At 36.6% G+C, this 24,751-nt stretch overlaps 1 protein-coding gene across 5 annotated transcripts in view; it reads left to right on the top strand.

Moving 5' to 3' along the window:
- CRAMP1 (cramped chromatin regulator homolog 1) overlaps nt 1–24,751 on the top strand; it is a 106,207-nt gene that overhangs the window by 41,431 nt on the left and 40,025 nt on the right. For all 5 annotated transcript variants that reach the window (XM_072600025.1, XM_072600019.1, XM_072600043.1 and 2 more), the window contains exon 6: nt 15,839–15,887. In XM_072600025.1, the coding sequence (XP_072456126.1) occupies nt 15,839–15,887 (49 nt within the window). The remainder of the gene's footprint in view (nt 1–15,838; nt 15,888–24,751) is intronic.

Raw genomic sequence — 24,751 nt, 5'->3', positions numbered from 1 at the left:
TATATTGTTTTTGGGTTTGCAAGATATTTTATGTATAGTATCTCAATTGATAATTCATTGTAGAGGGACTTTCAATGTTTTGCAAATTTCGATAGGAATGAATTTAGTAACTCACATTTTAAAGGGTCTTGGGAAAATCAGTTATTCTGTAAGTCTTTGAATTTCTGTTGACAGTTTTCATTGGTATATTAATTTTTCCCTTCTTTCCACCTCCATATTGCAATGCAGCAGGGCATTGTAGTTGTGGTTCATGAGAGTCTTGGAAAGGAGTTTCACCTAGGATGGTCCATTATAAATCTTGGGGCAAGGAGAGGAAAAGCAAACAGAGTTTGATCGCTGAGGATCCAGGCAGTAAGCATTTATGAAGCAAAAGCCAAAGTCTACAGCAGGGACTAATGATGTAATTGAATGGATAACAGTGATATGTGAACAGAAGTTAATTTAAATCAAGAGCACATTCTTGTCTAGTTAGACTAGAAGAAGGTGAGGTCTGAGTTTTAGTACCTAGTAAGCAATAGGCTATTAAGTTAAACAAGGACTAGAATGGAATGAAAAAGGGTTTATCAAGTGCTTACTTTGTGCTAGACATTGTGGTAAGTCCTGGGAATACAAATAGAAAAGCAAGATAGTTCCCCCTCTAATTTGAGGATGTAGCACATAGAGTTCTAGTGCAGGATAGATGCAGGGATGCGTAGGGTACACTATTGGGAATGTATTTGAAATTCTTGAAGTCCTTTAAGTTAGAGCATTCCTCTCAGTACTGCTACCCTGGTTATATAACAGTTGTGGTTTCTATATAATGGTTAGACATTTATTTATAAGGGAAAACTTTTAAATTGCGAAGTTATCCATGAATGAATGCTTCTTTCCTCTCAGTGTGTCTAAAAATTAAGTCTTCATTGTTAAAATTTATCAAAAAAACAAAAATATAGACCTGCCTGTCAGTGCTTTTATGTAATTAAACTTAAAGCGATCTAAATATCCAGTAATAGGGGAGTTACAAATAAATTATAGTACAATGATATGATGTGATTTTATAATATAATGAAGGGTGATAAGTGTCAGTACAAAGAAATCTGGAAAGAGTTTGATACAATTCTGCAACTTGGAAAAGCAGAACCAGGACACTCATTAGGCTATTGCTGTTCCTCAAGACACAACTCTCTGTTTCTCGTCTCTGTGTCTTTGCACTAGCTGTCCCTCATGCTTGGAATTCCCTCCCTTCTCACTTCCATCTCTTAATTTCCCTGGTTTCCTTCACAACTCAGCCCAGGGGATGGAGCCAAGATGATGGAATAATAAAAAGCAATGCAACAAGCTCACTAACAAAAACTTCTCCCAACAGACCTAAAAAATGTACCAGACCAAATACTGATGGGGAAATCCAGAGAAAGTCACATCTTTTTGGCCAAACTCAGCATGTGGAGACAGATGGGGAGGTCTGTGAACACTGTAGATGGGTAGGGCCAGGAGCACACTGAATGAAACACCCAAATGTCCACAGAGAGACTGTGTGCCAGGGTAAGAGGAGATGCCAGACTCATACCATGGCACTCCTAGACCCAAACCAAGGCATTATTATAACTGGGACATGTGCCAAATGGCAGGTTTGTCACCCACTACCCAGTTCGAGTTCACAGATCCTTGGCAGAATGAGAAGGAGGCTTACACAAGGTAGTGGTGTCCCCAGAGAAGGAGGCCTAGGACTACGTGTGGAGAATGGAGGAAGTTCAGAAGCAAGCAACAGTGATGATTTAGTTCAGACACTCAGACTTAGAGCAGGTCTCACTTGTATCATCAGGGATTTGTAGAGAGCAAGATTGTAGGTCCCCAACCTGTCCCTGAGATTCTGGAGTAACAACACTAAATATCCTTCAGAAAGCAGCAGAAGGACCAGCCCAGTCTTTCCTTCCAGAAGTGTGTCAGAACCCACCCTAACTGTCATCAAGTCTGAAGCTAAGAATGAGGCTAGAAGAATGGGTAAACAAACAAACAAAAAAGAACCCCCATGAGTTATTATAGTAGCAGAGATGCTCAAGATACAAAAACAGAACAGGAGAATGACTCCAAAACATATGCCATCAGTGCCTCAGAGAAAAACATATTTTGGGTTCAAACTTGACTAGAATTCCTGGGGAAAAAAAATAGGTAATTTAAAAAAAAAAGGTTTTAAAATGTTTTTTAAAGTGGAATGAAAGTTCTTGAAGGGAAAATGGAAAACAAATTAAGAAGCCATGGAAGGAAAAATTTAAAAGAGAATTAGCACTTTGGCACAAGAGCTGTATTGTCCAAGCAACAAATTCTTTGAAAATTTGAACGGACCATGTGAAAGCCAGTGGCTTCGTGAGGTAACAAACAATAACTATGAAAACAAAGTCAAAAGGCTGAAAAAAATGGAAGAAAATGTAGAATATCTCACAGTAAAAAGAACTGACCTGGAAAGTAGATCACAGTGGTAAAAATTAAGAATCATTGGACTGTGTGAATACCATCACCAAAACAAGAGCCTAGATACCGTATTTCAAGAAATCTTAAAAGAAAACTGCCCAGATCTCGTAGAACCAGAGGGCAAAGTGGAAATAAAAAGGATCTTCAAGAAACCCCCAAATGAGAATTCCCAGGAATATCATATCCACAATCCAGAGCTTCCTTGTCAAAGAAAACATTGTGAAAGAAGTCAGAAAAAAAGAATTTCCAAGTATCACAGTTAGCATTACATATGCTTTAGCAGCCCCCACTATAAAAGAACCAAGGGCTTGGAGTGTGATATTCCAGAAGGCAAAGGATATGAGTTTATAGCGAAGAGTAATATAGCCAAGAAACTGAGCATAATACTATAGGGGAAAAATGGATCTTTGAAGAAATAGAGGACTTCCAAGCATTCCTGATGAAAAGACCAGAGAGCTGCAGAGAAACTCTGAAGTACAAACACAGGAATGAAAAGAAATGTAAAAAGGTAAATATGAATGAACAATGTTAAAGGACTAAGCAAAGATAAATTGCTTGCATTTGAAAGTGAAGGAATGATATGTGTACCCTTGGAACCCTTACTTAACCTTTGAAAAGGAAAATTTGGTAAAGGGAAAAGGGAGTGCAAAGCCTAACTAGAGAAAATAACTCCTTAAAAGGAACAATTGGACAAATGGAAAAGGAGACACAAAAGTTAACTGAAGAAAACAATCTATTAAAAATTAGAATTGGGCAAGTAGAAGCTAATGACTCTATGAGACATTAAGAATCAAACAGCATCTAAAGAATGAAAAAATAAAAAAAAATGTAAAATATCTCATTGGAAAAACAACTGATCTGGAAAATAGATCCAGGAGAAAAAATATAAGAATTTTTGGTCTACCAGAAAGCCATGATGAAAAAAAGAGCCTGGGCAATATCTTCTAAGAAATCATCAAGGAAAACTGCCCAGAAGCCCTAGATCCAGAGGGCAAAATAGTCATCGAAAGAATCCACCATTTGCCTCCTAAAAAGGATCCCAAACTGAAAACACCAAGGAATATTGTTGCCAAATTCCAGAACTATCAAGTGAAGGAGCAAATACTGCAGGCAACCAGAAAGAAATAATTCAGATATCAAGAAGTTACAGTCAGGATCACACAGGACCTTTGCAACTTCTACATTAAAACATAGGAGGAATTGAAATATGATATTCCATAAGGCAAAGGAGCTGGGACTACAACCAAGGATCAATTACCCAGCAAAATTGAGCATCATATTTCAGGCAAGGAGATGGACATTCAGTGAAATAAGGGATTTCCAGACCTTCCTGATGAAAAAAACAGAGCTCAATAAAAAATTTGATCTTCAAACACAAGTCTCAAAAGGGCATAAAAAAGGTAAATGGGGAAAAAAAACTTGTTATTCAGTGTGGAAAAACTGTTTACATCTTTGTAAGAGAAGATGATGCTTGGTAATCTTGAGAATTGTATATTTATTATGATATTTAAAGGGGATATACATAGATAGAGGGAATGTGGGTATAAATTAAATGATGTGATGATAAAAATGTGATTTAAGGATGTGAAAGGATTGTAACGGGAGATGTGAAAAGGAGGAGGAGGAGGCAGGAAAAGATATATTACATCACAGGAAGAGGCACAAAAACATTACAGTAGAGGGAAAGGGGGAGGGAGATGAGCATTGAGATTTACTCTCTGATTTGATTCAAGGAGGGAACAACAAACTCAGTTAAGTATAGAAATCTAGCTCTATAGGCAGTAGGAGGGAAAAGGGGAAAGAAAAGGGAGGGGTTGCTAAAAGGGAAGGAAGAAGTAGTAAGGGAAGGGGAGTAAAAGGGAGGGGGGCTGAAAGCAGGGAGGGAAGACTGAGGAAAGTGGTAGTCAAAAATTAAAACTACTGTACAGGAGAAGGGAGAATTAAAAGCATAAATGGGGTTAAAGAGGATGGAGGGAAAGACACAAATAATCATAACTGTGAATGTAAGTGGAATGAACTCTCAGAAAACAGAGACGGTAGCAGAATGGATTAAAAACCATAATCCAACAATATGTTGTTTACAAGAAACACATTTGAAATGGGAATATATGCAGGGTAAAGGTAAAAGGTTGGAGCAGAATATATTTTGCTTCAGCTGATGTAAAAAAAGCAGGGATAGCATTCCAAATCTCAGACAAAGCAAAAGCAGAAATAGATCTAATCAAAAGAGATAAGGAAGGAAACTATATCCTGCTAAAAGACACCATAGGTAATGAAGCAATATCATTACTAAACATATATGCTCTGAGTGGTTTAGCATCCAAATTCTTTTTTTTTAATTTATTTATTTATTTATTTATTTTTAAATTTATTTATTTATTATTTTTTTTTTAAATTTAACTTTTAACATTTATTTTCACAAAATTTTGGGTTACAAATTTTCTCCCCTTTTATCCCCTCCCCTCCCCCCAAACCCAAGCATTCTAGTTGCCCCTGTGACCAATCTGCTCTCTCCTCTATCCTCCCTCCCTGCCCTTGTCTCCATCTTCTCTTTTGTTCTGTAGGGCCAGATAGCTTTCTTAACCCCTTAACCTGTACTTCTTATTTCCCTGTGGTAAGAACATTACATTTGATCCTAACACTTTGAGTTCCAACTTCTTTAGCTCCCTCCCTCTCCACCCCTTCCCCTTGGAAGACAAGCAATTCAATATAGGCCAAATCTGTGTAGTTTTGCAAATGATTTCCATACTAGTTGTGTTATATGAGACTAACTATATTTCCCTCCATCCTATCCTGTCCCCCATTACTTCTATTCTCTTATGATCCTTTCCCTCCCCATGAGTGTCGACCTCGGATTGCATTCTCCTCCCCATACCCTCCCCTCTATCCTCCCCCCCACCCTGCTTGTGCCCTTGTCCCCCACTCTCCTGTATTGTGAGATAGGTTTTCCTATCAAAATGAGTGTGCATTTTATTCTTTCCTTTAGTGGAATGTGATGAGAGTAGACCTCGTGTTTTTCTCTTACCTCCCCTCTTTATCTCTCCACTAATAAGTCTTTTGCTTGCCTCTTTTATGAGAGATAATTTGCCCCATTCAATTTCTCCCTTTCTCCTCCCAATATTTCTCTCTCACTGCTTGATTTCATTTTTTTTTTTAAGATATGATCCCATCCTCTTCAATTCACTCTGTGCACTCTGTCTCTATGTATGTGTGCGTGTGTGCATGTGTGTGTATGTACTCCCACCCAGTACCTAGATACTGAAATGTTTCTAGAGTTACAAATATTGTCTTTCCATGTAGGAATGTAAACAGTTCAACTTTAGTAAGTCCCTTATGACTTCTCTTTGCTGTTCACCTTTTCATGGTTCTCTTCATTCTTGTGTTAGAAAGTCAAATTTTCTTTCCAGCTCTGGTCTTTTCATCAAGAAAATTTGAAAATCCTCTATTTCATTGAAAGACCATTTTTTCTCCTGAAGTATTATACTCAGTTTTGCTGGGTAGGTGATTCTTGGTTTTAGTCCTAGTTCCTTTGACTTCTGGAATATCCTATTCCATTCCCTTCGATCCCTTAATGTAGAGGGTGCTAGATCTTGTGTTATCCTGATTGTATTTCCACAATACTTGAATTGTTTCTTTCTAGCTGCTTGCAATATTTTCTCTTTCACCTGGGAATTCTGGAATTTGGCCACAATGTTCCTAGGAGTTTCTCTTTTTGGATCTCTTTCATGCGGTGTTCTGTGGATTCCTTGAATATTTATTTTGCCCTCTGGTTCTAGAATCTCAGAGCAGTTTTCCTTGATAATTTCATGGAAGATGATGTCTAGGCTCTTCTTTTGATCATGGTTTTCAGGTAGTCCCAGAATTTTTACATTGTCTCTCCTGATTCTATTTTCCAGGTCAGTTGTTTTTCCAATAAGATATTTCACGTTATCTTCCATTTTTCCAATCTTCTCACTATGTTCTGTGATATCTGTCTTTCTCATAAAGTCCTTAGCGTCCATCTGTACCATTCCAGTTTTGAAAGATCTATTTTCTTCAGTGAGCTTTTGAATCTCCTTTTCCATTTGGCTAATTCTGCTTTTGAAAGCATTCTTCTCATTGGCTTTTTGAACCTCTTTTGCCAATTGAGTTAGGCTAGTTTTCAACGTGTTAATTTCTTCAACATTTTTTTAGTTCTCCTTTAGCAGGGAGCTGATCTGCTTTTCATGCTTCTCTTTCATCCCTCTCATTTCTCTTCCCAGTTTTTCCTCCACCTCTCTAACTTGATTTTCAAAATTCTTTTTGAGCTCTTCCATGGCCTGAGCCCATTGGGTGGGCTGGGGTACAGAATCCTTGATTTCTGTGTCTTTGCCTGATGGTAAGCATTGTTCTTCCTCATCAGAAAGGAAGGGAGGAAGTGTCTTTTCTCCGAGAAAGTACCCTTCAATAGTCTTATTTCTTTTCCCTTTTCTGGGCCTTCTCCCCAGACAGTGGCTTGACCTCTGAATATTCTCCTCACACCCACCTCACCTCCTGATCCTCCCAGCCAGCGTTTGGGGACTGAGATTCAAATGCTGCTTCCCGCCTTAGGGCTTTTGGCGGGGGCAGGGCTGCTATTCAATGTGAGAATTAAGTTCAGGTGGTCAGGTCGGGGCAGGGCCGGGTCTTAGGCTCAGTTCCCTCAGGGGGTTTATGTACAGACCTTCCACAATGGATCCAGGCTCCTGCCTGCTTGGGGAGCCCCTGTCTGCAGCTGCCTCTCAGCTTCTATCTCCCCGGGGGGCCCGAGCCATGGGGGCACCCCACTCCCCTCTCGACCCGCCAAAGAGACTCTCTCACCGACCCTCGTCACCTGTGGGTGGGGGGGCTTGTGCCGCCGCTGGAGATCCCGTCTCCGTAGCCCGCTCGGATCTTTTCCTCACGGTGTCGTGGCTGCTGCAGGGCTGCACTCAGCTCCCAGTCCCGGCGCCCAGTCCGCAGCGCGAAGGACCTTTTGCGAGAGGTTTGCAGGTCTCTCCGGAACAGAAATCTCCCTCGCTCCAATATTCCGTGGCCTCTGGGTGCAGAATTCGCCGTGAGTTACTCCCCTCTAGCCGTTCTGTGGGTTGTGGGTTCAGAGCTATGTGTATGTGCGTCTTTCTACTCCGCCATCTTGGCTCCGCCTCCCAGCATCCAAATTCTTAAAGGAGAAGTTAAGGGGGTTACAGGAAGAAATAGACAGCAAAGCTATACTAGTGGGGAACCTCAACCTCCCCTTTTCTGAACTTGATAAATCTAACCTCAAAATAAACAAGGAAGAAGTTAAGGAGGTGAATAAAACTCTGGATGGGGTAGATAATGATAGATCTCTGGAGAAAATTGAATAGGGATAGAAAGGAATATATCTTTTTCTCAGCAGTACATGGCACTATGCAAAAATTGACCATGTACTAGGGCATAAAAAGCCCCCAATCCAATGCAGAAAGGGAGAGGTAGTCAATGCTTCCTTCTCAGATCATAATACAATAAAAATTATATATAATAAAAGGCCGTGGAAAGATAAATCAAAAATTAGTTGGAAACTAAATAATCTAATTCTAAAGAACAAGTGGGTTAACTAGCAAATCATAGAAACAATCAATAATGAGACAACCTACCAAAACTTATGGGATACTATAAAAGCAATTCTTAGGGGAAGTTTTATATCATTGAACGTCCACATGAATAAAATAGAGAAAAAGGAGATCAATGAATTGGGCATGCAGCTGAAAAAGCTAGAAAAGGAACAAATTGAAAATCCCCAAGTAAACACCAGATTAGAAATACTGAAAACCAAAGGAGAGATTAATAAAGTTGAAATTAATAAAACTATTGAACTAATAAATGAGACTAAGAGTTGGTTTTATGAAAAAGACCAATAAAATTGATAAATCTTTGGTCAATTTGATTAAAAAAATAAAGTAGAAACCCAAATTACCAGTATCAAAAATTAAATGTATGAACTAACCTCCAGTGAGGAGGAAATTAAAACAATTATTAGAAGTTAGTTTGCCCAACTGTATGCCCCAAAATTTGACAATCTAAATGAGATGGATGAATATTTAAAAAAATACAAATTGCCCAGTTTAACATGAGAGGAAGTAGAATACTTAAATAACCCCATCTCAGAAAAAGAAATTAAAGAAGCCATCAATGAACTCCAGAGGAAAAAATGTTGAGGGCCAGATGGATTTACAAGTGAATTCTATCAAATTTTAAAGAGCAGGTAATTCCAATACTAAATAGACTATTTGGGAAAATTGGTGAAGTAGGCAAAAAAATTCTTTTATGATGCAAATATGGTTCTGATACCTAAACCAGAAGAGCTAAAACAGAAAGAAAATTATAGACCAATTTCTCTAATGAATATAGATGCAAAAATTTTAAATAAGATATTAGGAAAAAGAATACAGCAATTTTTCACAAGAATAATACATTATGATTAGGTAGGATTTATACCAGGTATGCAGGACTGGTTCAATATTAGGAAAACTATCAGTATTGTTGATAATATCAACAATAAAACTAACAGAAATCACATGATTATCTCAATAGATGCAGAAAAAGCTTTTGACAAAATACAACACCCGTTCCTATTGAAAACACTGGAGAGCATAGGAATAAATGGAACTTTCCATAAAATAATAAGCAGTATCTACCTAAAACTATCAGCAAGTATTATATACTATGGAAATAAGCATTTCCAATAAGATCAGGGATGAAACAAGCATGTCCATTATCACTGCTGTTATCACTCTTTGTAGATGATATGATGATCTTTGCAAATGATGATGATGCTTAGAAAATCAACTAAAAACTACTTGAAATAACAAACAATTTTGCCAAAGTTGCAAGTTACAAAATAAATCCAGATAAACCATCTGCATTTTTATATACTACTAACAAAGCCCAACAGCAAGAGATAGAAAGAGAAATTCCATTTAAGGCTACGGTAGACACTATAAAATATCTCAGAGTCTACCTGCCAAAACAACCCCAGGGACTATGTGAACACAATTATAAAACACTTTTCTCACAAATAAAGTCAGATCTAAGTAAGTGGAAAAATATCAGTTTCTTGTGGGTGGTCAGAGCTAATATAATAAAAATGACAATTCTACCTAAATTAATTTACTTATTCAGTGCCATACCAATCAACTACCAGTTACTTATTTTCTAGAGCTAGAAAGAATAATATCAGAATTCATCTGGAAGAACAAAAGGTTCAGAATATTAAGGGAACTAATGAAAAGAAATGTTAGTGAAGGTGGCCTAGCCCTACCACATCACAAATCGTATTATAAAGCAGCAGTCATCAATACCACTTGGTACTGGCTGAGAAACAGAGAGGTAGACCAGTGGAATAGGTTAGGTACTCAAGACACAGTAGTCAATGAATATAGCAATCTACTGTTTCATAAACCCAAGGACCCCAGTTTCTGGGATGAGAACTCATTGTTTGACAAAAATTACTGGGAAAACTGGCGGAAACTGGGTGTAGACCAATGCCTGACAAGAATAAAGTCCAAATGGATACATTATCTTGGTATAAAAACTGATAGTATAAACAAATTAGGGGAGCAAGAAATAGTATATTTGTCAGATTTATAGAGAATGGAGAAATTTTTGACCAAACAAGAGGTAGAGAACATTATGAAGTGCAAAATGGATAATTTTGATTACATTAAATTGAAAAGTTTTTGCACAAGCAAATGCAATGCAACCAATATTAGGAGGGAAGCAGAAAACTGGGAAAGAATTTCTGCAACTAGTGTCTGTGATAAAGGTCTCATTTCTAAAATATATAGAGAAATGAGTCAAATGTATAAGAATACAAGTCATTCCCCAATTGATAGTCAAATGATATGAACAGGTAGTTTTTAGAGGAAGAAATTAAAGCTATCTATAGTCATGTGAAAACAATGCTCTAAAATCACAGTTGATTAGAGAAACGCAAATCAGAACAACTGAGGTACCACATCACACCTATCAGATTGGCTCACATGACAAAACAGAAAGATGGTAAATGTTGGAGAGGATATGGGAGAGTTGGAACACTAATTCATTGTTGATGGAGCTGTGAGCTGATCCAGCCATTCTGGAGAGCAGTTTGGAAGTATGTCCAAAGCACTACAAAAATGTGCATACCCTTTGACCTAGCAATATCTCTTCTAGGACTGAATCCCAAAAGGATCATAAAAATGGGGAAGGCTCCCAGATGCACAAAAATGTTTATAGCAGCTCTCTAGCTCTCTTTGTGGTGGCCAAGAACTGGAAATCGAGGGAATGCCCATCAATTGGGGAATGGCTGAACAAGTTGTGGTCTATGAATGTAATGGAATACTATTGTGCAGAGGCCTGGAAAGACTTATATGAAATGATGCTGAGTGAAAGGGGTAGAAGTAGGAGAACTTTGCACACAGCAACAACCACAGTATGCAAGGAATTTTTCTGGTAGATGTAGCCCTTCACAGCAATGCAAGGACCTAAAACATTTCCAATGGACTCTGGAGGCAAAATACCTTCCACGTCTAGAGAAAAAACTATGGAATTGGATTGCAGAATGAAGCAGACTATTTTCTGTGTTATGGTTTTTTTATGATTTCTCCCATTGATTTAAATTCTTCTATGCAACATGATTATGGTGAAAATGTGTTTAATAAGAATGTATGTGTAGAACCTATGTAAAATTGCACCCTGTCGAGTGGGTGAGGGGGAAAGGAAGGGGAAAATATCTAAGATATGTGGAAGTGATAGTAGAAAACTGAAAACGAAATAATTTTTAAAAATTAAATTTAACAAAAAAGGGACTTAGCTCAACTTTTGTTTTCTAAAGGAGCCTTTTTTGGTCCCCATAAATGCTACCTTTGTCTTGTCTATTTGCTTGCATGTTGTTCCCCCATTACACATGAGCTGCTTGAAGGCTAGGACAGTTCTGTTTTTTGTGTTCCCTGCATGCAGTAAGATGCTTTTTGACTGTGCTCTTCCCCCCAAAGTCCTTGTGCTCTTCTTTCTTCCTTGTTTCTCCTTATACGACCACTGTTATTCAGTCTTGAAAGTTCCAAATTAGCTTTGATTCCTTCCCTCACCCCTAATGTTCCAGCAGAAACCAAGTCTTATCAATTTTTCCTATGAATTGACTCTCATCTAAGTCTTCCTTTTCCATTCCCACTGCTACCACACTGGGCATATTCCATTATTCCAAGTTCATGCTTACATTTTTGTAATAGCCTCTAAATGAACTCCTGCCAGTTGATCCCTGCTCTCTGATCCATTATACATGCAATTGCCAGGTGAATCTTCCCAAAATATTGCCTCTGTTATGCCTACCTTATCAAAAACCCTTTTCTGAATCCCAGTCAAAGGACAAAGTCTAAATGGCTTAGCCTGGCATTTGAAACTCTACATGGTCTAGTTGCAGCCTGCTTTTCCAGCTTTATCCTCGTACTCCCATGGAAAAAACTTTTTGCTCTGTCTAGATGAGAAATGTTCAAGTTTCTCTGTGCTTTTGCTCACACACTCATTTTTCATCCTCATGTAGTTAAGTACTCATCCTTTGGAGTTTGATTTAAATCTGTGTTCTTCTGTGAAACCACCGTTATGACTGTAGGCCACTGGTGTCATACTCTTATAGAAATGATCCCCGTGGGCTTCTTATTGATTTAGAAAACCACAGATTAACGTGACATGGATGTGTATTTTCATTTACGATGTTAAACATTTCCCTGTCACATTTTAATCTGGTTTGGCGTCAGTTGGGATGTTTGGGTCCTCAGATGTGCTGCCTTTTTCTGGACCATTTCTTATGTATGCTTTTTTCAAATATTACTTGTAAATTGTTTAAACTTATGTGCCATATCTCCTCCATTAGGCAGTGAAGCACACAGACCTTTTTTTTTTTTTTTTTGGTCTTTTATAATGCTTATCACACTAGGTGTCTCATAGGTCGGGTTTAAGTGTTTAATTAGTTACGTTCAAGGAGTGTGCTAGAGACAACCTGAGGTAGTGAGAATGCACTTTTATCAATTAAACATATCCAATGGGGAATTTCTGATCAATCCACAAATGTTTATTAAGTGCTTCTCATGTTTCAGCCATTGTGCTACCTTTTCTCAGAGGTGGAAACAAGTTTGGTGTATTCCGGCTATGTGGGTATAGTTTAGTGTAATTCCTACTTTAATGGCACACTTGTTGCCTTCTGGAGCTATTTCCGTAGTGCTTGTATTTAAGAGTGTGTGTGTGTGTGTGTGTGTGTGTGTGTGTTTTACTCTTTTAAAAAAAAAATTTTTACCTGTAGCCTACTCCTCTCTCCTTCCCAGAGAACCATAATGAAGAATTTTGTCAAAGGGGAAAAACAATTTAGTAAATCTAAACAACATATCAAAAAAGTCTGACATTATATGCAGTGTTCCGCACCCATAGTAACCAGCTTCCACAAATAATCAAGGTCAAGGTGCTTTTTCATATCTCTTCTTTGGGGCTAAGTTTAGTCATTGTAATTTCATAACATTCAGTTTATTACTGTTTTATGGTTTTTTCTATTTACATTTTATAATCATTGCATATGTTGATTTTATGGTTCTGTATAGTTATTTTTTTACAGGTGATTTTTTTAATGTAAATAGTATCTTATTTTTTCCTCCAATCACATGTTATGATAGTTTTCAACATTCATTTTTTATGAGATTTTTTTTTTTATTCCAAATTTTTTTCTCCCTCTCTCTTCCTGCCCCTCCCCAAGACAGCACACAATCTGATATAGGTTATATATGTGCAGTCATATTAAACATGTTTCCACATTAGTCATGTTGTGAGAGAAGAAACAGAACAAACAGAAAAAAATACAAAAAATCCTAGAGAGTAAAAACCGTATGCTTTGGTTTGCATTCAGACTCCATCACTTCTTTCTTTGGATATGGATAGCATTTTCTGTACAGATGGTGTTTTTATGAAAGACTTGTCCTATTGGTTTCTTTCATCTTTATTCTTAAAAGTTTAGAGGTATATTTTCCAAAATGAAATTGCTTAAGTGTTTTTTGTTTTTGAAAGCTACAAGTCTTCCTTTCACTCCGGAAGTCCTGAGGTTAGTGTTCATTTTAGTAATAAAGGCATGTGAGAGATTGTAATTAACCCAGGGACTGTGCTACATTTTAGGATTTTTTTCCTTTTTTTGCGTCTCTAGTGCTTAGCATGATCAATGCATAAAGAGTGTACTTAACAATTTTGAAGTGATTTCCCATTCCTTCCTTTAAAATATCTCTGTTTACTCCATTTTTCAGAAGTCCAACGTCCTGTACTTGTTATTAAAAAGTCTGTTGGCCACATTATTTACAGACTTAATTGATTACATCATTTACTTACTAGCTTTGTGACAATGGGCAAATCACAACTTCTCAGAAACTCAAGATTCTATAAAATGAAGACAATTCATTCAGTTCAGAAAGTCTTCACTTTTTGAGGAACTTATATTGTACAAGGTGGGGAAGACAGTGCACAGATGACAAGCAGAGAGAATAGTGTCAGGACAGAGAGACTACTAACCATAAGGGATCTGGAAGTCTTTGGCAAGGGTATGGCACTTGAAGTGAGCCTTGGGAAAAGATAAGAGACCAAGATGACCAGTTACATTCTGTGTGTGAGAGACCTGGCTACTTCCATACCTGAGCTGTCATAGCATAAATACAGGAAAGCGAAATGTTGAATTCAGCAAACAGCTCATTATTTACTTTGGGTGAAATGTCGATAGAGTTTTTGAAAGGAAATAACAATGAAATAAGCTTGGAAAAGGCAAGTTGGAGTTATTTGTGGAGGACCACATTCCCCATCTTGTGCTGTCTTAGCGATGACAGGCAGACACTGGCAATTTTTGAACATGAGAATGACACAGACAGACATGAGAAAAGTCATTTTGGTAGCTGTATGGAGGATAGATGGAGGCTGGGATAGGAGTAAAGTTCAGACAAGCTGTGATGACAGTCATGGTTTTGTGAATGAAGAATAAAAATGACACATGAGAGATTTGAATGTAGAAGCAGCAAGACTTGGCAACTGATCAATAGGGTAATATTTGTATCATTGACCTCTTTATTCTCTGTGAAAATCAAATGAGATAAAGTATACAGTTTTGTAAAAAGCATTATCTAAATATTAGCTGCATTATTGTTTTCCCTCCAGCTTTTATCCAAATAGACTTTTTAAAGGCAGAATATTCTGGAACTTTGTAGAACTGAAGGAATTGTATTACTTGGCAGTCATCTCATTTCCTGTCCTTGGAACCCAGATAATTTGATAAGTTCCTCGAGATTGACTTTCTAGTACCATAGTGGGTGGGTTAATTCCTTCACTATTCATTATATATTCATAAGTAATTTAGATTTCGTTATTAACAATTGCTTAAGTGTGCAGTAAACATTCCATGACCAAAATAGGTATAGTTTTATTTTCTTTTATACAATATCCAAGATTAGAAGAATTGCATTTCTCTGTATTGTTTTGTTCCTTTGGCAACATAGAGATCCGAGGAAATAGTGATTTGATTTGTTTTTCTGAGCTTATGATTTATGTCACAGTGTTGTCACTTTGACAACAATTTCTGTAAGCAGGGAAATTGGTGATGGGCAAGATACTGCTGTCTCCACTCATTTCATAGTTGAGCTTAAGGCTTTATAAGCATAGTTAAGTTAATATGCTTGCACACATGCAGACCAGAGACCTACCCAACATATAATCTCTTGGTTTTTAAATTAATTTTGTTTCCTTTAATGTCAGAATGTTATTGGAACAGCTCCTCTCTTCTTATTCTGCTCTAGAGCACAGTATTTTCATTCAAATGAGATATATATTATGGGAAATTACATTGTTAAACAAACTGAAAGTTTTATGGAGTACTTACTATGTAAAGGTGCAAAAGTATTATTCTGGCCCTGAGACAAAAAAGATTTATAAATTGAGCATAATAAATTGTCAAATGAGTGGTGCATACTAGTGCAATAGGAGATGTGAGGAGGGGAGAGATTTCATAGTGTGGAGGGCAAGGAAATCTTCATAGGGAACATGGGATTTTGAGGTTGATCTTGAAAAAGAGGTAGGTTCTCATGGCTAGAGAGGAGAAGGGAGAATATTCCAGGTAATGGAATTGTATAAACAAAAGAACAAAGACTTTTAGTCTTGTCACATTCTGAGGACTGTGGGTAAACTAGTTTGGTCATAAAAGAATGTTGATAGTAAAGTAAGTTGGAAATGAGATTAAGAGGATGGGGTTGGATTGTGGAGTATCTTAAATGCCAGGCTAAGGAAATTGGATTTGATCCTTAGAGCAATAATGACCAGAACTTGAACTTTGTGACTTCATTGAATCATATTCTTATTTGAGTATTTTCTTTTTCATTTGAAGGTATGGATGATAAGAATGCCACAAAACTGAATGAACTTATTCAAGTTGGGTAAGTCAGTATTTTATTTTCCAGTATTTATGAATCCTGCTGATTGAGTAAGTATCCTGAATCTTTTGGAGGAGTTTTACAGATTGATTTAACACTATGTATCTTTATGTATTTTTTAATTCTCTTTTCCCAGTGAAAACAATTAAATATTGATTTCATAATAGATCTTAGAATACTTGTTGTAGAAAATCATACTTGTTGGGTTCCCCTATCCCACTGCCCTTAAAAATTTGACTATAATGAAATGTGAAAGACAGTTGATATTACTTAAAGAATATCTGAGCATATTATAGGACAGGGGTAGGGAACCTGTGACCTCAAGGCCAAATGTGGCCTTCTAGGTCCTTGAGTGCAACCTTTTGACTAAGTTTTACAGAACAAATCCTTTTATTAAGGACTTGAAGACCTAGAGGGCCACATGTGACTTCAAGGCTGCAGGTTCCCCACCCCTGCTATAGAGTTTGTTCAAAGCCTCCTTGTGTTGTTCTTACTGTACACAGTCCTAACTGCTGTTTCCATGTTGATCCATTCTATAATCTATTATAGCAGTGTACACACATATTCTTGTCCCTTTTCCAATACATTTCATGATTTCATAAAAAGTTTGTATTGATCTCCAGTTTTAGCCTTGAATTTAAAGGCTGTAAGCTGATGTTAAAGATGCAAAAGAAAATTGTACTTTTCAGCCCAGTTTCACAATTGTATGATTAGTCATTGGATTTTATATTCTGATAGCCAAAAACTCCATATTAAGAAAAGGCTAGCCAACAAAGCACATTGCGGTTGCTGATTGAATCTTCTTTCTTTACAAAGTACTGGCATTTATTCTTCCTTTTCTTTTTCCTTCCCTTTACTCCCTCCTTCCCCCTCCCTTTTGCCCTTTCCATTTCCCTTCTCCTTCCTCTCCCCTTTCCTTTCTTCTCTACAAAAACACAATTTATTGTCATCTGAATAAGTTAAGTTACAGTGATTAGCTGCAGATAATAATTATCTCTTTCATTGGTTTCTAGTAATAGATACATTTGCAACTGTAACTAATAAACTGTTACATTATTTGTTTGATTTCATAATTTCTACCTTAAATTAATCCCAATTAATTGGCTAAAAGACATAATGACTATATGTACATAAACAGGGGGTAAGTAATCCCTTGTAAGACATAGTTCAACAAACTTTGTATTTTCTTGTTTATAAAATATAGATAAAAACCCTCCTTCATAGGGATGCTCAAATGAAGTAACTATTTGAAGCTATGTGAAGAATTACAAATGATGAAATATTAGTTCAATCTCAAATCCTCTCCCGTATGGGTAGGTTAACTTTGGGTTCCTTTGTCTCCTCCCTTGTCTCTTCCACAGAATTCTGACGAGCTGATTTGTCCACAGTAATCCACATATTCTTTCTTTGTGTGGAACCCTTCAATAGAGTACTTACTATTTATTGAATCATATCATATGCAAAAATTGAGTTAAAAAATTCCTTAGAGGCCATCTAGTCCAGAAACACCAAATTCTCTCCCCATTTTCCAAATGAAAAAGTTGAGACTCAAAGTTGCAGAACCAGAATTCAAACCCAAGTTCCTTTATACTAAATCCAATACTTTTTCCACTGAATTATGCTCTTTCCAAATTCATTAGCATTGCAATCAGAACCTCTTAAACAACTGACCCCTGGACTTATACAAGCTTAACACTCCCTAGTCTCCAGAATGTTCTCTTCATTCTTTTTAGGCCATTTCCTTCTTGACTCCTGCATTTACTATTGACTTTGTCTTTCTGCTTTTTCTCTTAATCTCCCTTTTATTGAGTGCCATAAGTCAAATTTCTGTTTTTTCCTTCTCTTTAGCTATGAACTCATTTTTATAATGAGCTTATTTTTAATAAGCATCCTTCTTTCAATAATCTCACCACATGCTTATATTTACTTATGCCATTCTCTCAGTTCCTCTATTTTCTGTAACATGCTACCGTATAATCATATGCTGCCCGAGATTTGTTTTCCAGATTAATTTTTGTCTGGTCTGCTCAGCCAGAGTTTAAAGTCCTTTACAACAGGAGATATTTCTGTGTTCTTGTAGGCCTCACAGTGTTTATAATAATGCTTTTGCTTATGAGAAGTGCAAATAAATAATTGTTCAGTGAACTACATCAGATTTCTGAGCATAGACAGCACAAGCAAGAAATGTCTTATTTGCAAAACTACACAGATATGGCCTATATTGAATTGCTTGCCTTCCCAAAGGGAATGGGTGGGGAGGGAGGGATGAAGAGAAGTTGGAACTCAAAGTTTTAGGAACAACTGTTGAATACTGTTCTTGCTACTAGGAAATAAGAAATACAGGTAATGGGCTATAGAAAGTTATCTGGCCCTACAGGACAAAAGAGAAGATGGGGACAAGGGAAGGGAGGGATGATGGAAGAGAGGGCAGATTGGTGATAGGGGCAATTAGAATACTCGGTGTTTTGGGGTGGGGCGAGGGGACAAATGGGGAGAAAATTTGGAACCCAAAATTTTGTGAAAATGTTAAAAGTTAAATAAATCTAAAAAAATAAATAAATAAGGAAAAAATAATTTGAGTATATTAATGCTTACATAAAGCACTCTCAGTTTGGGTTGTATGAACCTTTTCAAAAAACATTTTAATTGTATTTTAATAAGATAAGCTTCCTTCATAGTCTTGTGCATTTTATTTTCTGCATTTATGGATATCGGATATTGTTCTGATGAGCTTTCATGGTAATTTAAATGGGAAGATCTTTCCCATTCATTAATAGGCCCATGTGACCTACCTGAGATCTCAGCAAGTCTGTGGTGGGAGGAGTTTGCTAAATGAGTGGAACAGGAAGAGGTGGAGGAAGAGCAGAGCTGAGAGGGAATTTGGTCATGAGAGCAGTCAGAGCTTGGAAGGATGTAGGCAAGGAGGCAGTTGGCAAATGTGAATGAAAGATCTTGTTTGTAATTTTTATTTAAGAGAGCCTCCTTGTGATTTGTTTTATGGAGCTGATTTTTGGGAAGCCTAGCAGGGAGAAGTTGTGGGGAAGATGTTGTTTTTTTGCATTGCTATTGTGCATATATTTTTGTTACTATGATGGATATGGCTTTCTGGTGTCTGAATAAATGTTTTGGTTCAGTCAAAAAAAAAAAAAAGAAATGTCTTGCTAGGACCTTTTAGAACATTTAGAATAGTTTAGTTAAGATTAGAGATTGAGAAGGGATCTGGAATTCTTAATGCTCTCTTTAATTACATGGAAATATATAGTCCTTAGTATAAATGATACTTTTCATTCTTCATGATTACTGGGTTTCGGGGGTTTTCCCTAATGAGTTATTAGAGTCTATTGAAATTTTTTGCCTCAAGCAACTAGTGAGCACGTTGGAAACCAGAGAGAGTACAGGTGAATTAGGGAGTTTTAAAAGTGGGACCAGAACTCTGATTTCTGATTTCATGTTCTTAGGATTTAGAGATGGAATGGAATTTAAATTGTCAAGCGAAGGACATTTTTATAGACAAACTGTAAAGTTTTGATGTTTGGAAAACCAGAGTAGTTTCGGCATTTGCCTACATTCAAATATTCTCTCCTGTGCTTTGTTTTTATCACAATCCCTGAAGTAGAGTAGTCATTATGTAAGGCTGCGTAGAAGTACAGATGAATTCAGTATTTATTAAGTGTCTGCTGTATTCTTGGAACTGTACTGGTCACTTGAGATAATGAAATAAAAACAAAGCAGTTCTTGTGCTTAAGGGGCTGACATTCTACTGGGGAATATTGCGCAAACATAAGTTTTAAATGAAAAGGAGGAAAGAAGGTTTATTAATTTATTATCATTTGAAATTACTCAGTGATACCTGGGCAACTGCAAAAGGGCACCACGGGGATTTTATTCTACATATAATAATATAGATTGATTTTCTTTCCCAGACGAATCAGCATACATTGCTTTAGGCTCCAAGTGTGCTTTTGTTCCTTTGAAACCTAATATTGGTTTGCTGGAGACCTCACTTATTAGAATAAGTATGTAAAACATACTATGCAACATTTGGCCATACTGTACATTTTATTTAAATGTTAATTTTTTTTTCTTGGACACAGAATCTTTTTTTTTTTTTTATTTTTTAATGTTTAACAATCACTGCCATACAATTGTGATTTTATCCCCCCCACCTACCCCCCACTACCCTCCTCCCTCCCCACGACTGCATACAATTCTGTATAGATTCTACATATACTTTCCTATTGAGTATATTTTCACTATAGTCATGCTATGTAGTCAGACTAAGATAAATGAAAGAAATCGTATAACAAATCAGAACATGATACACAAACACATACACATACACAAACATGATCTGCTACATTTTGCGAATGACTTCCATATTTCTCTCTCTGAGTGTGGAAGGCATTTTGCCTTGAGAACCACCATTGGGATTTTTTTTTTTTTTTGTAAGAAGTTCTTGTTGGACACAGAATCTTCTCGATAAATACTGAACTATTGTACATTCCCATTAAAAAGTTAAAACAAAACGTATATTATAGCCATTGTGACCATCAGGACATGTGACTTTCCACTCTTGTAGTTGATCAGGAAAAGAAGAGTGTTTTGACATCAGTCATCTAGAATAAACATGGGCTGTTATGTTTTTCTTAAATTTCCATATTTTTTAGTGTTCTCCTAACTCATATTATTATAGTTGTTTGATGTTTTGCATCTTTTCATCAAGCTTTCCCATGTTTCTGTGAATTCTTCATAGTTACCATTCCTTATAACAAAATGTTGTTATTGTATTTTGATAGCACGATTTGTTGCCTCTATCAACAGGCAAATAATTTCTTTGCAGCTTCTTGCTAAAAACATACAATATACCTATGAATATTTTGGCACATGTGGAATCTCTCTGTCATTTTTGTACTCAAGGTAAAATACCTGTAGTAGGATCACTACCACAAGTGTAAAGGGTTTAGTAATTTTTAAAAAATAATTTCAAATTGTTTTCCAGAACAATTGAACCAACTTACAGCTCTACTAAAAGCATTCTTGTATTTCCAGAGCCCCTTAAATATTGACTTTTCATATTTAATAGGGGTAAGATAAAAATCTTGATTTTTAAAGCAATTATTTTTGCATTGTTAGGCATTTGGAGTTTTTAAAAATATGTTTGTTAACTGTTTTCATTGACCAACTTATTAATTGGTAACTGACATATATTTCTGCTTATTCTCTATAGCTTTTGATTATTTGACTTCTTTCAAAGATCTTATATGCAGAATACCTTCCTCATGTATAACTTTGCTCATTTTTTCTCCTTAGTTGCTTTGATTTCTTTTGTACAACAGTTTTTAAGTTTAGGGAATCAAAATTATTTTTCCTTTTATGATATCTCTCTGCCTTATATTTTTCATTAATGATAGTTGTCAAAGATTTTTTTTGTATCATTTTTTAAAAGATGTGACCTTTTATATTTAGGTTACTTTTTCTTTATAATTTACAATGGTGTATAGTATAAGATGTTTTTCTAAACTTATTTCCAACCAGAGAAGTTCTTTCTGAATTTTAGCCATTTCAAATTGAGTAGTTGGTACTTTTATGTGATGAGGTTTATTGAGCATTAAATGTACATATGTATTTCTTTCTGGGTCTTCATTTTAAAGGGATTGCATCAGTTTTACACGTTTTGTATTTCCAATGTCTAGCATAGTGTGTGTCCATAGTGGATGCTCAATAAATGTCTATCATTTGATTGATTCCATTCATGGAATTTTATATTTTTCACTAGTACTAAGTAGTTTTGAATGTTGCTTTAATATAACTGACATTTAGTGATTATGGGCCCTTTTTATTTCTACATTTTGCATTTTTTTCCATTGAAATTCTTAACCTTTTGTTTCATATTTTTTATTTAGCTTTATAAATTATAGATTTGATATTTTAATTGGTATAGTGCTAATTCTATAGCTTAGTTTTAAGGAATATGGTTAGTTTTATGTTGGCACAGCACAGCCAGAAACATTTGATTTGTTTCTCTTCATTTATTTATATAAACTTTTCTGTTGTTGTTTTTATAGAAGTATTTCTGCCTTAATTGACTTTTTATTGCACTCCCTACAGAGGCTGTTCCAAATCCTGTTGCTTTCTCCATGTCTCCCACAACTCCCTCCCCTTCCCTTTCACCAGAGCGATTTGCTTCATACAATAGCAACAACATGAAGAAACAGGCTATTGGTTCAGGGCTCCCTTTTCTGCCCCACGCTGCTGCTCAGAGCCTTTGGACATAATCTCTTATTCTCCCTTCATTCACGTTAGTTTATGATGAACTGGTCCTTTCCCCTCCCAACACCCCATTACTCCCTCTCTGCTCCCAGTCTATCATTGTCTCTTTTTCTCCCTTCCTTCTTTCTTCTCCTTTTTCTTTCCCTCTTTTTTCTCCCTTCTTTCCCTTTCTCTTCCTTCTCCCTCTGCCTCTTGCCCTAGACCAAGACAATACAATTATTTTTTTAAAGAACATACAATTTTATGCTAAGGCTGTTTGTCTTTAGTTTAAGGAAACACTGAGAAGCTCCTTTACTAAAATTTAAGGTTTTTTGTAGTTTAAGTCTTTAACTTTCTCTATTATCCTATAGTAGAACCTAGACCAGGCTTTGAGGCCACAGGTTCCCCAACCCTGACTTAGACTTTGTCATGAAACCACTTTAGCTTTGTTTAAAAAAAATTCCAAATTTTATTTGAAATACTTTGAGTTAAAGAATGTAAACTTTTTAGAAAGAGAAATCTTGGTACCTGATAACAGCATAATTTTCTGGTAGCATCTAATTATTTCTTAGAAATAGAAAGCTAATAAGTAAAAGAAATGTTTCATTCTAATGTGCAGAGAGAAGTAGTCATGGAATTGTATGTACTGTAGAACCCTTTTACAGGCTTGGGAGAAGGTTAACCAGTAAGAAAAGCAAGAAAATAAATTTGATAACTTCTCAGACATTCAGAGAAACCCAGGAAGATCAAGGAGCTTTCCGAGGGAAACAAGCCTCATAGAACTGGGAGCCTAGACCTGAAAATTGAGACCAAATGAGAGAGAATGGCTTTTGACATGAAGCTTGATTAAGCACTTGTTGTGTTCCAAGAACTGTGCTAGGCACTGAGGTTACAGAGAGAACAGAATGATCCCTGCAGACAAGGAGCTTACATTCTATAGGGGAAGAATGTGTGTGTATGTGTGTGTGTGTGTGTGTGTGTGTCTGTGTCTGTGTCTGTGTGTGCGTACGTGTGTGTGTCTGTGTGTCTAGCCTCTAGTCCCCATTTTTTTTTTCTGGAATATAGCACTATGTCAGAAAGTGTTACAGTTGGCAGTAAGTATGGGAAAGAGAAGGGAATAAGCATTTCTATAATGCCTACTATGTGCCAGGCATTGTTAGACTTTACAAATATTATCTCTTTTAATTCTCACAATAATCCTATAAGGTAGATGGTATTATTACTCCCATTTTATAGTTGAGCTAACTGAGGGAAACAAAGGTGAAGTGACATGCCCAGGGTTATACAGCAAATAAGTGTCTGATAGTACATTTGAACTCGGATCTTTCAGACTCTAGACCCAGCAGCTGCCACGTGGTAAACACTGAAATAGAGTATATCAAAACAAGAGAGACTTAACCTCTCTTCTTGGCCTCTAGGTATGAGACTGAGGAGATAGGAAAATTCATGCATTGTTAGAATTTTATCTCACATTTATATGATGTTTTATAGTTCACGAAGTGCTGTTCTTGAAATATCCCTATAAGGTAGAATGTTACAAGTATTACTGTCTTCAATTTGAGGATTAAATGTCTATAGTCCCATGTGCAGTAGCTGGTAGAGTCAAGACTCAAATCAAGGTAGGTCTGATAACTCCAAATCGAGGACTTTCTCTGCTATAGCAAGTTGCAGTAAGCCCTGGCTATGTAAATAGAGGCAGGATGGTGTAGAAAAAAGAACACATCAGTAGAAAACCACTAAAAGACTTTGAGGAGAAAACATATGCCATGAACATATTTGTTCATTAGGAAGACTTTGTCTTAAAAAATTTCAAAGTTAATAGTCATTAGCAAAAACATAACCAAGTAAAACTAGAACAGATCTTAGAGTTTGTTCATGTCAATTGTTTCATTCAGTTGATGAAGAAATTTAGATCCTGGGAGAAGGTAAGTTTTTTGGTCAAGGTCATACAGATCATAAGCACTAGAGACAAGATTTGAATGTAGATACTCAATCAGCTAATGAATATTAAGCACTTACTGTATGTCAGTTGGTGTGCTAAGCACTAAGGATGTAAAAAAGGAGGTCAGAGATAGACCCCAACCCTCAAGGAGCTCGCAATCCAAACTGGGGAGACAACATGCAAAAACAAATATTTTTCAACAAGCTGTATACAGGGTAACTGGGAAGAGGTAAAAGAGGGAAAGCACTAGCAGTAAGAAGGGTTGGAGAAGGCTTCCAGTAAAAGATTGGATTTTAGTTGGTACTTAAAGAAAACCAGGGAGGTCAGCAAGTAAGCAGAGCTGAAGAAGGACAGTGTGCCAGACATGAAGGACAGAGAGAGCCAATAGATGGAGTGTCTTGTTTGTGGAAAGCCAAGAGGCCAGGATCAGGGAGTAAAGAGTAAGGGCTTTTGTCCCTAGAACCAGCCCTTCCTCCACTGTTTTCATCCCAAGAACTTAAAGTGCCATGTAAACTTGTCCTACCATGCATTTCGGTAACTAGCACATATTTATTAAATGTCTGTTATGTGCCAAGCATTGTGTTTAATGCTGATGACACAAAGAAAGGCCAGTCCTTGCCTCAAGGAACTCACAGTTTAATGGAGACAACATGCAAACACACTCACACACAAACAC

Source organism: Notamacropus eugenii, chromosome 1, assembly GCF_028372415.1.
Source record: "Notamacropus eugenii isolate mMacEug1 chromosome 1, mMacEug1.pri_v2, whole genome shotgun sequence".
NCBI lineage: Eukaryota > Metazoa > Chordata > Mammalia > Diprotodontia > Macropodidae > Notamacropus > Notamacropus eugenii.
The sequence above is the reverse complement of the archived record's forward strand: the minus strand, read 5'-3'. Positions and strand labels throughout refer to the sequence as shown.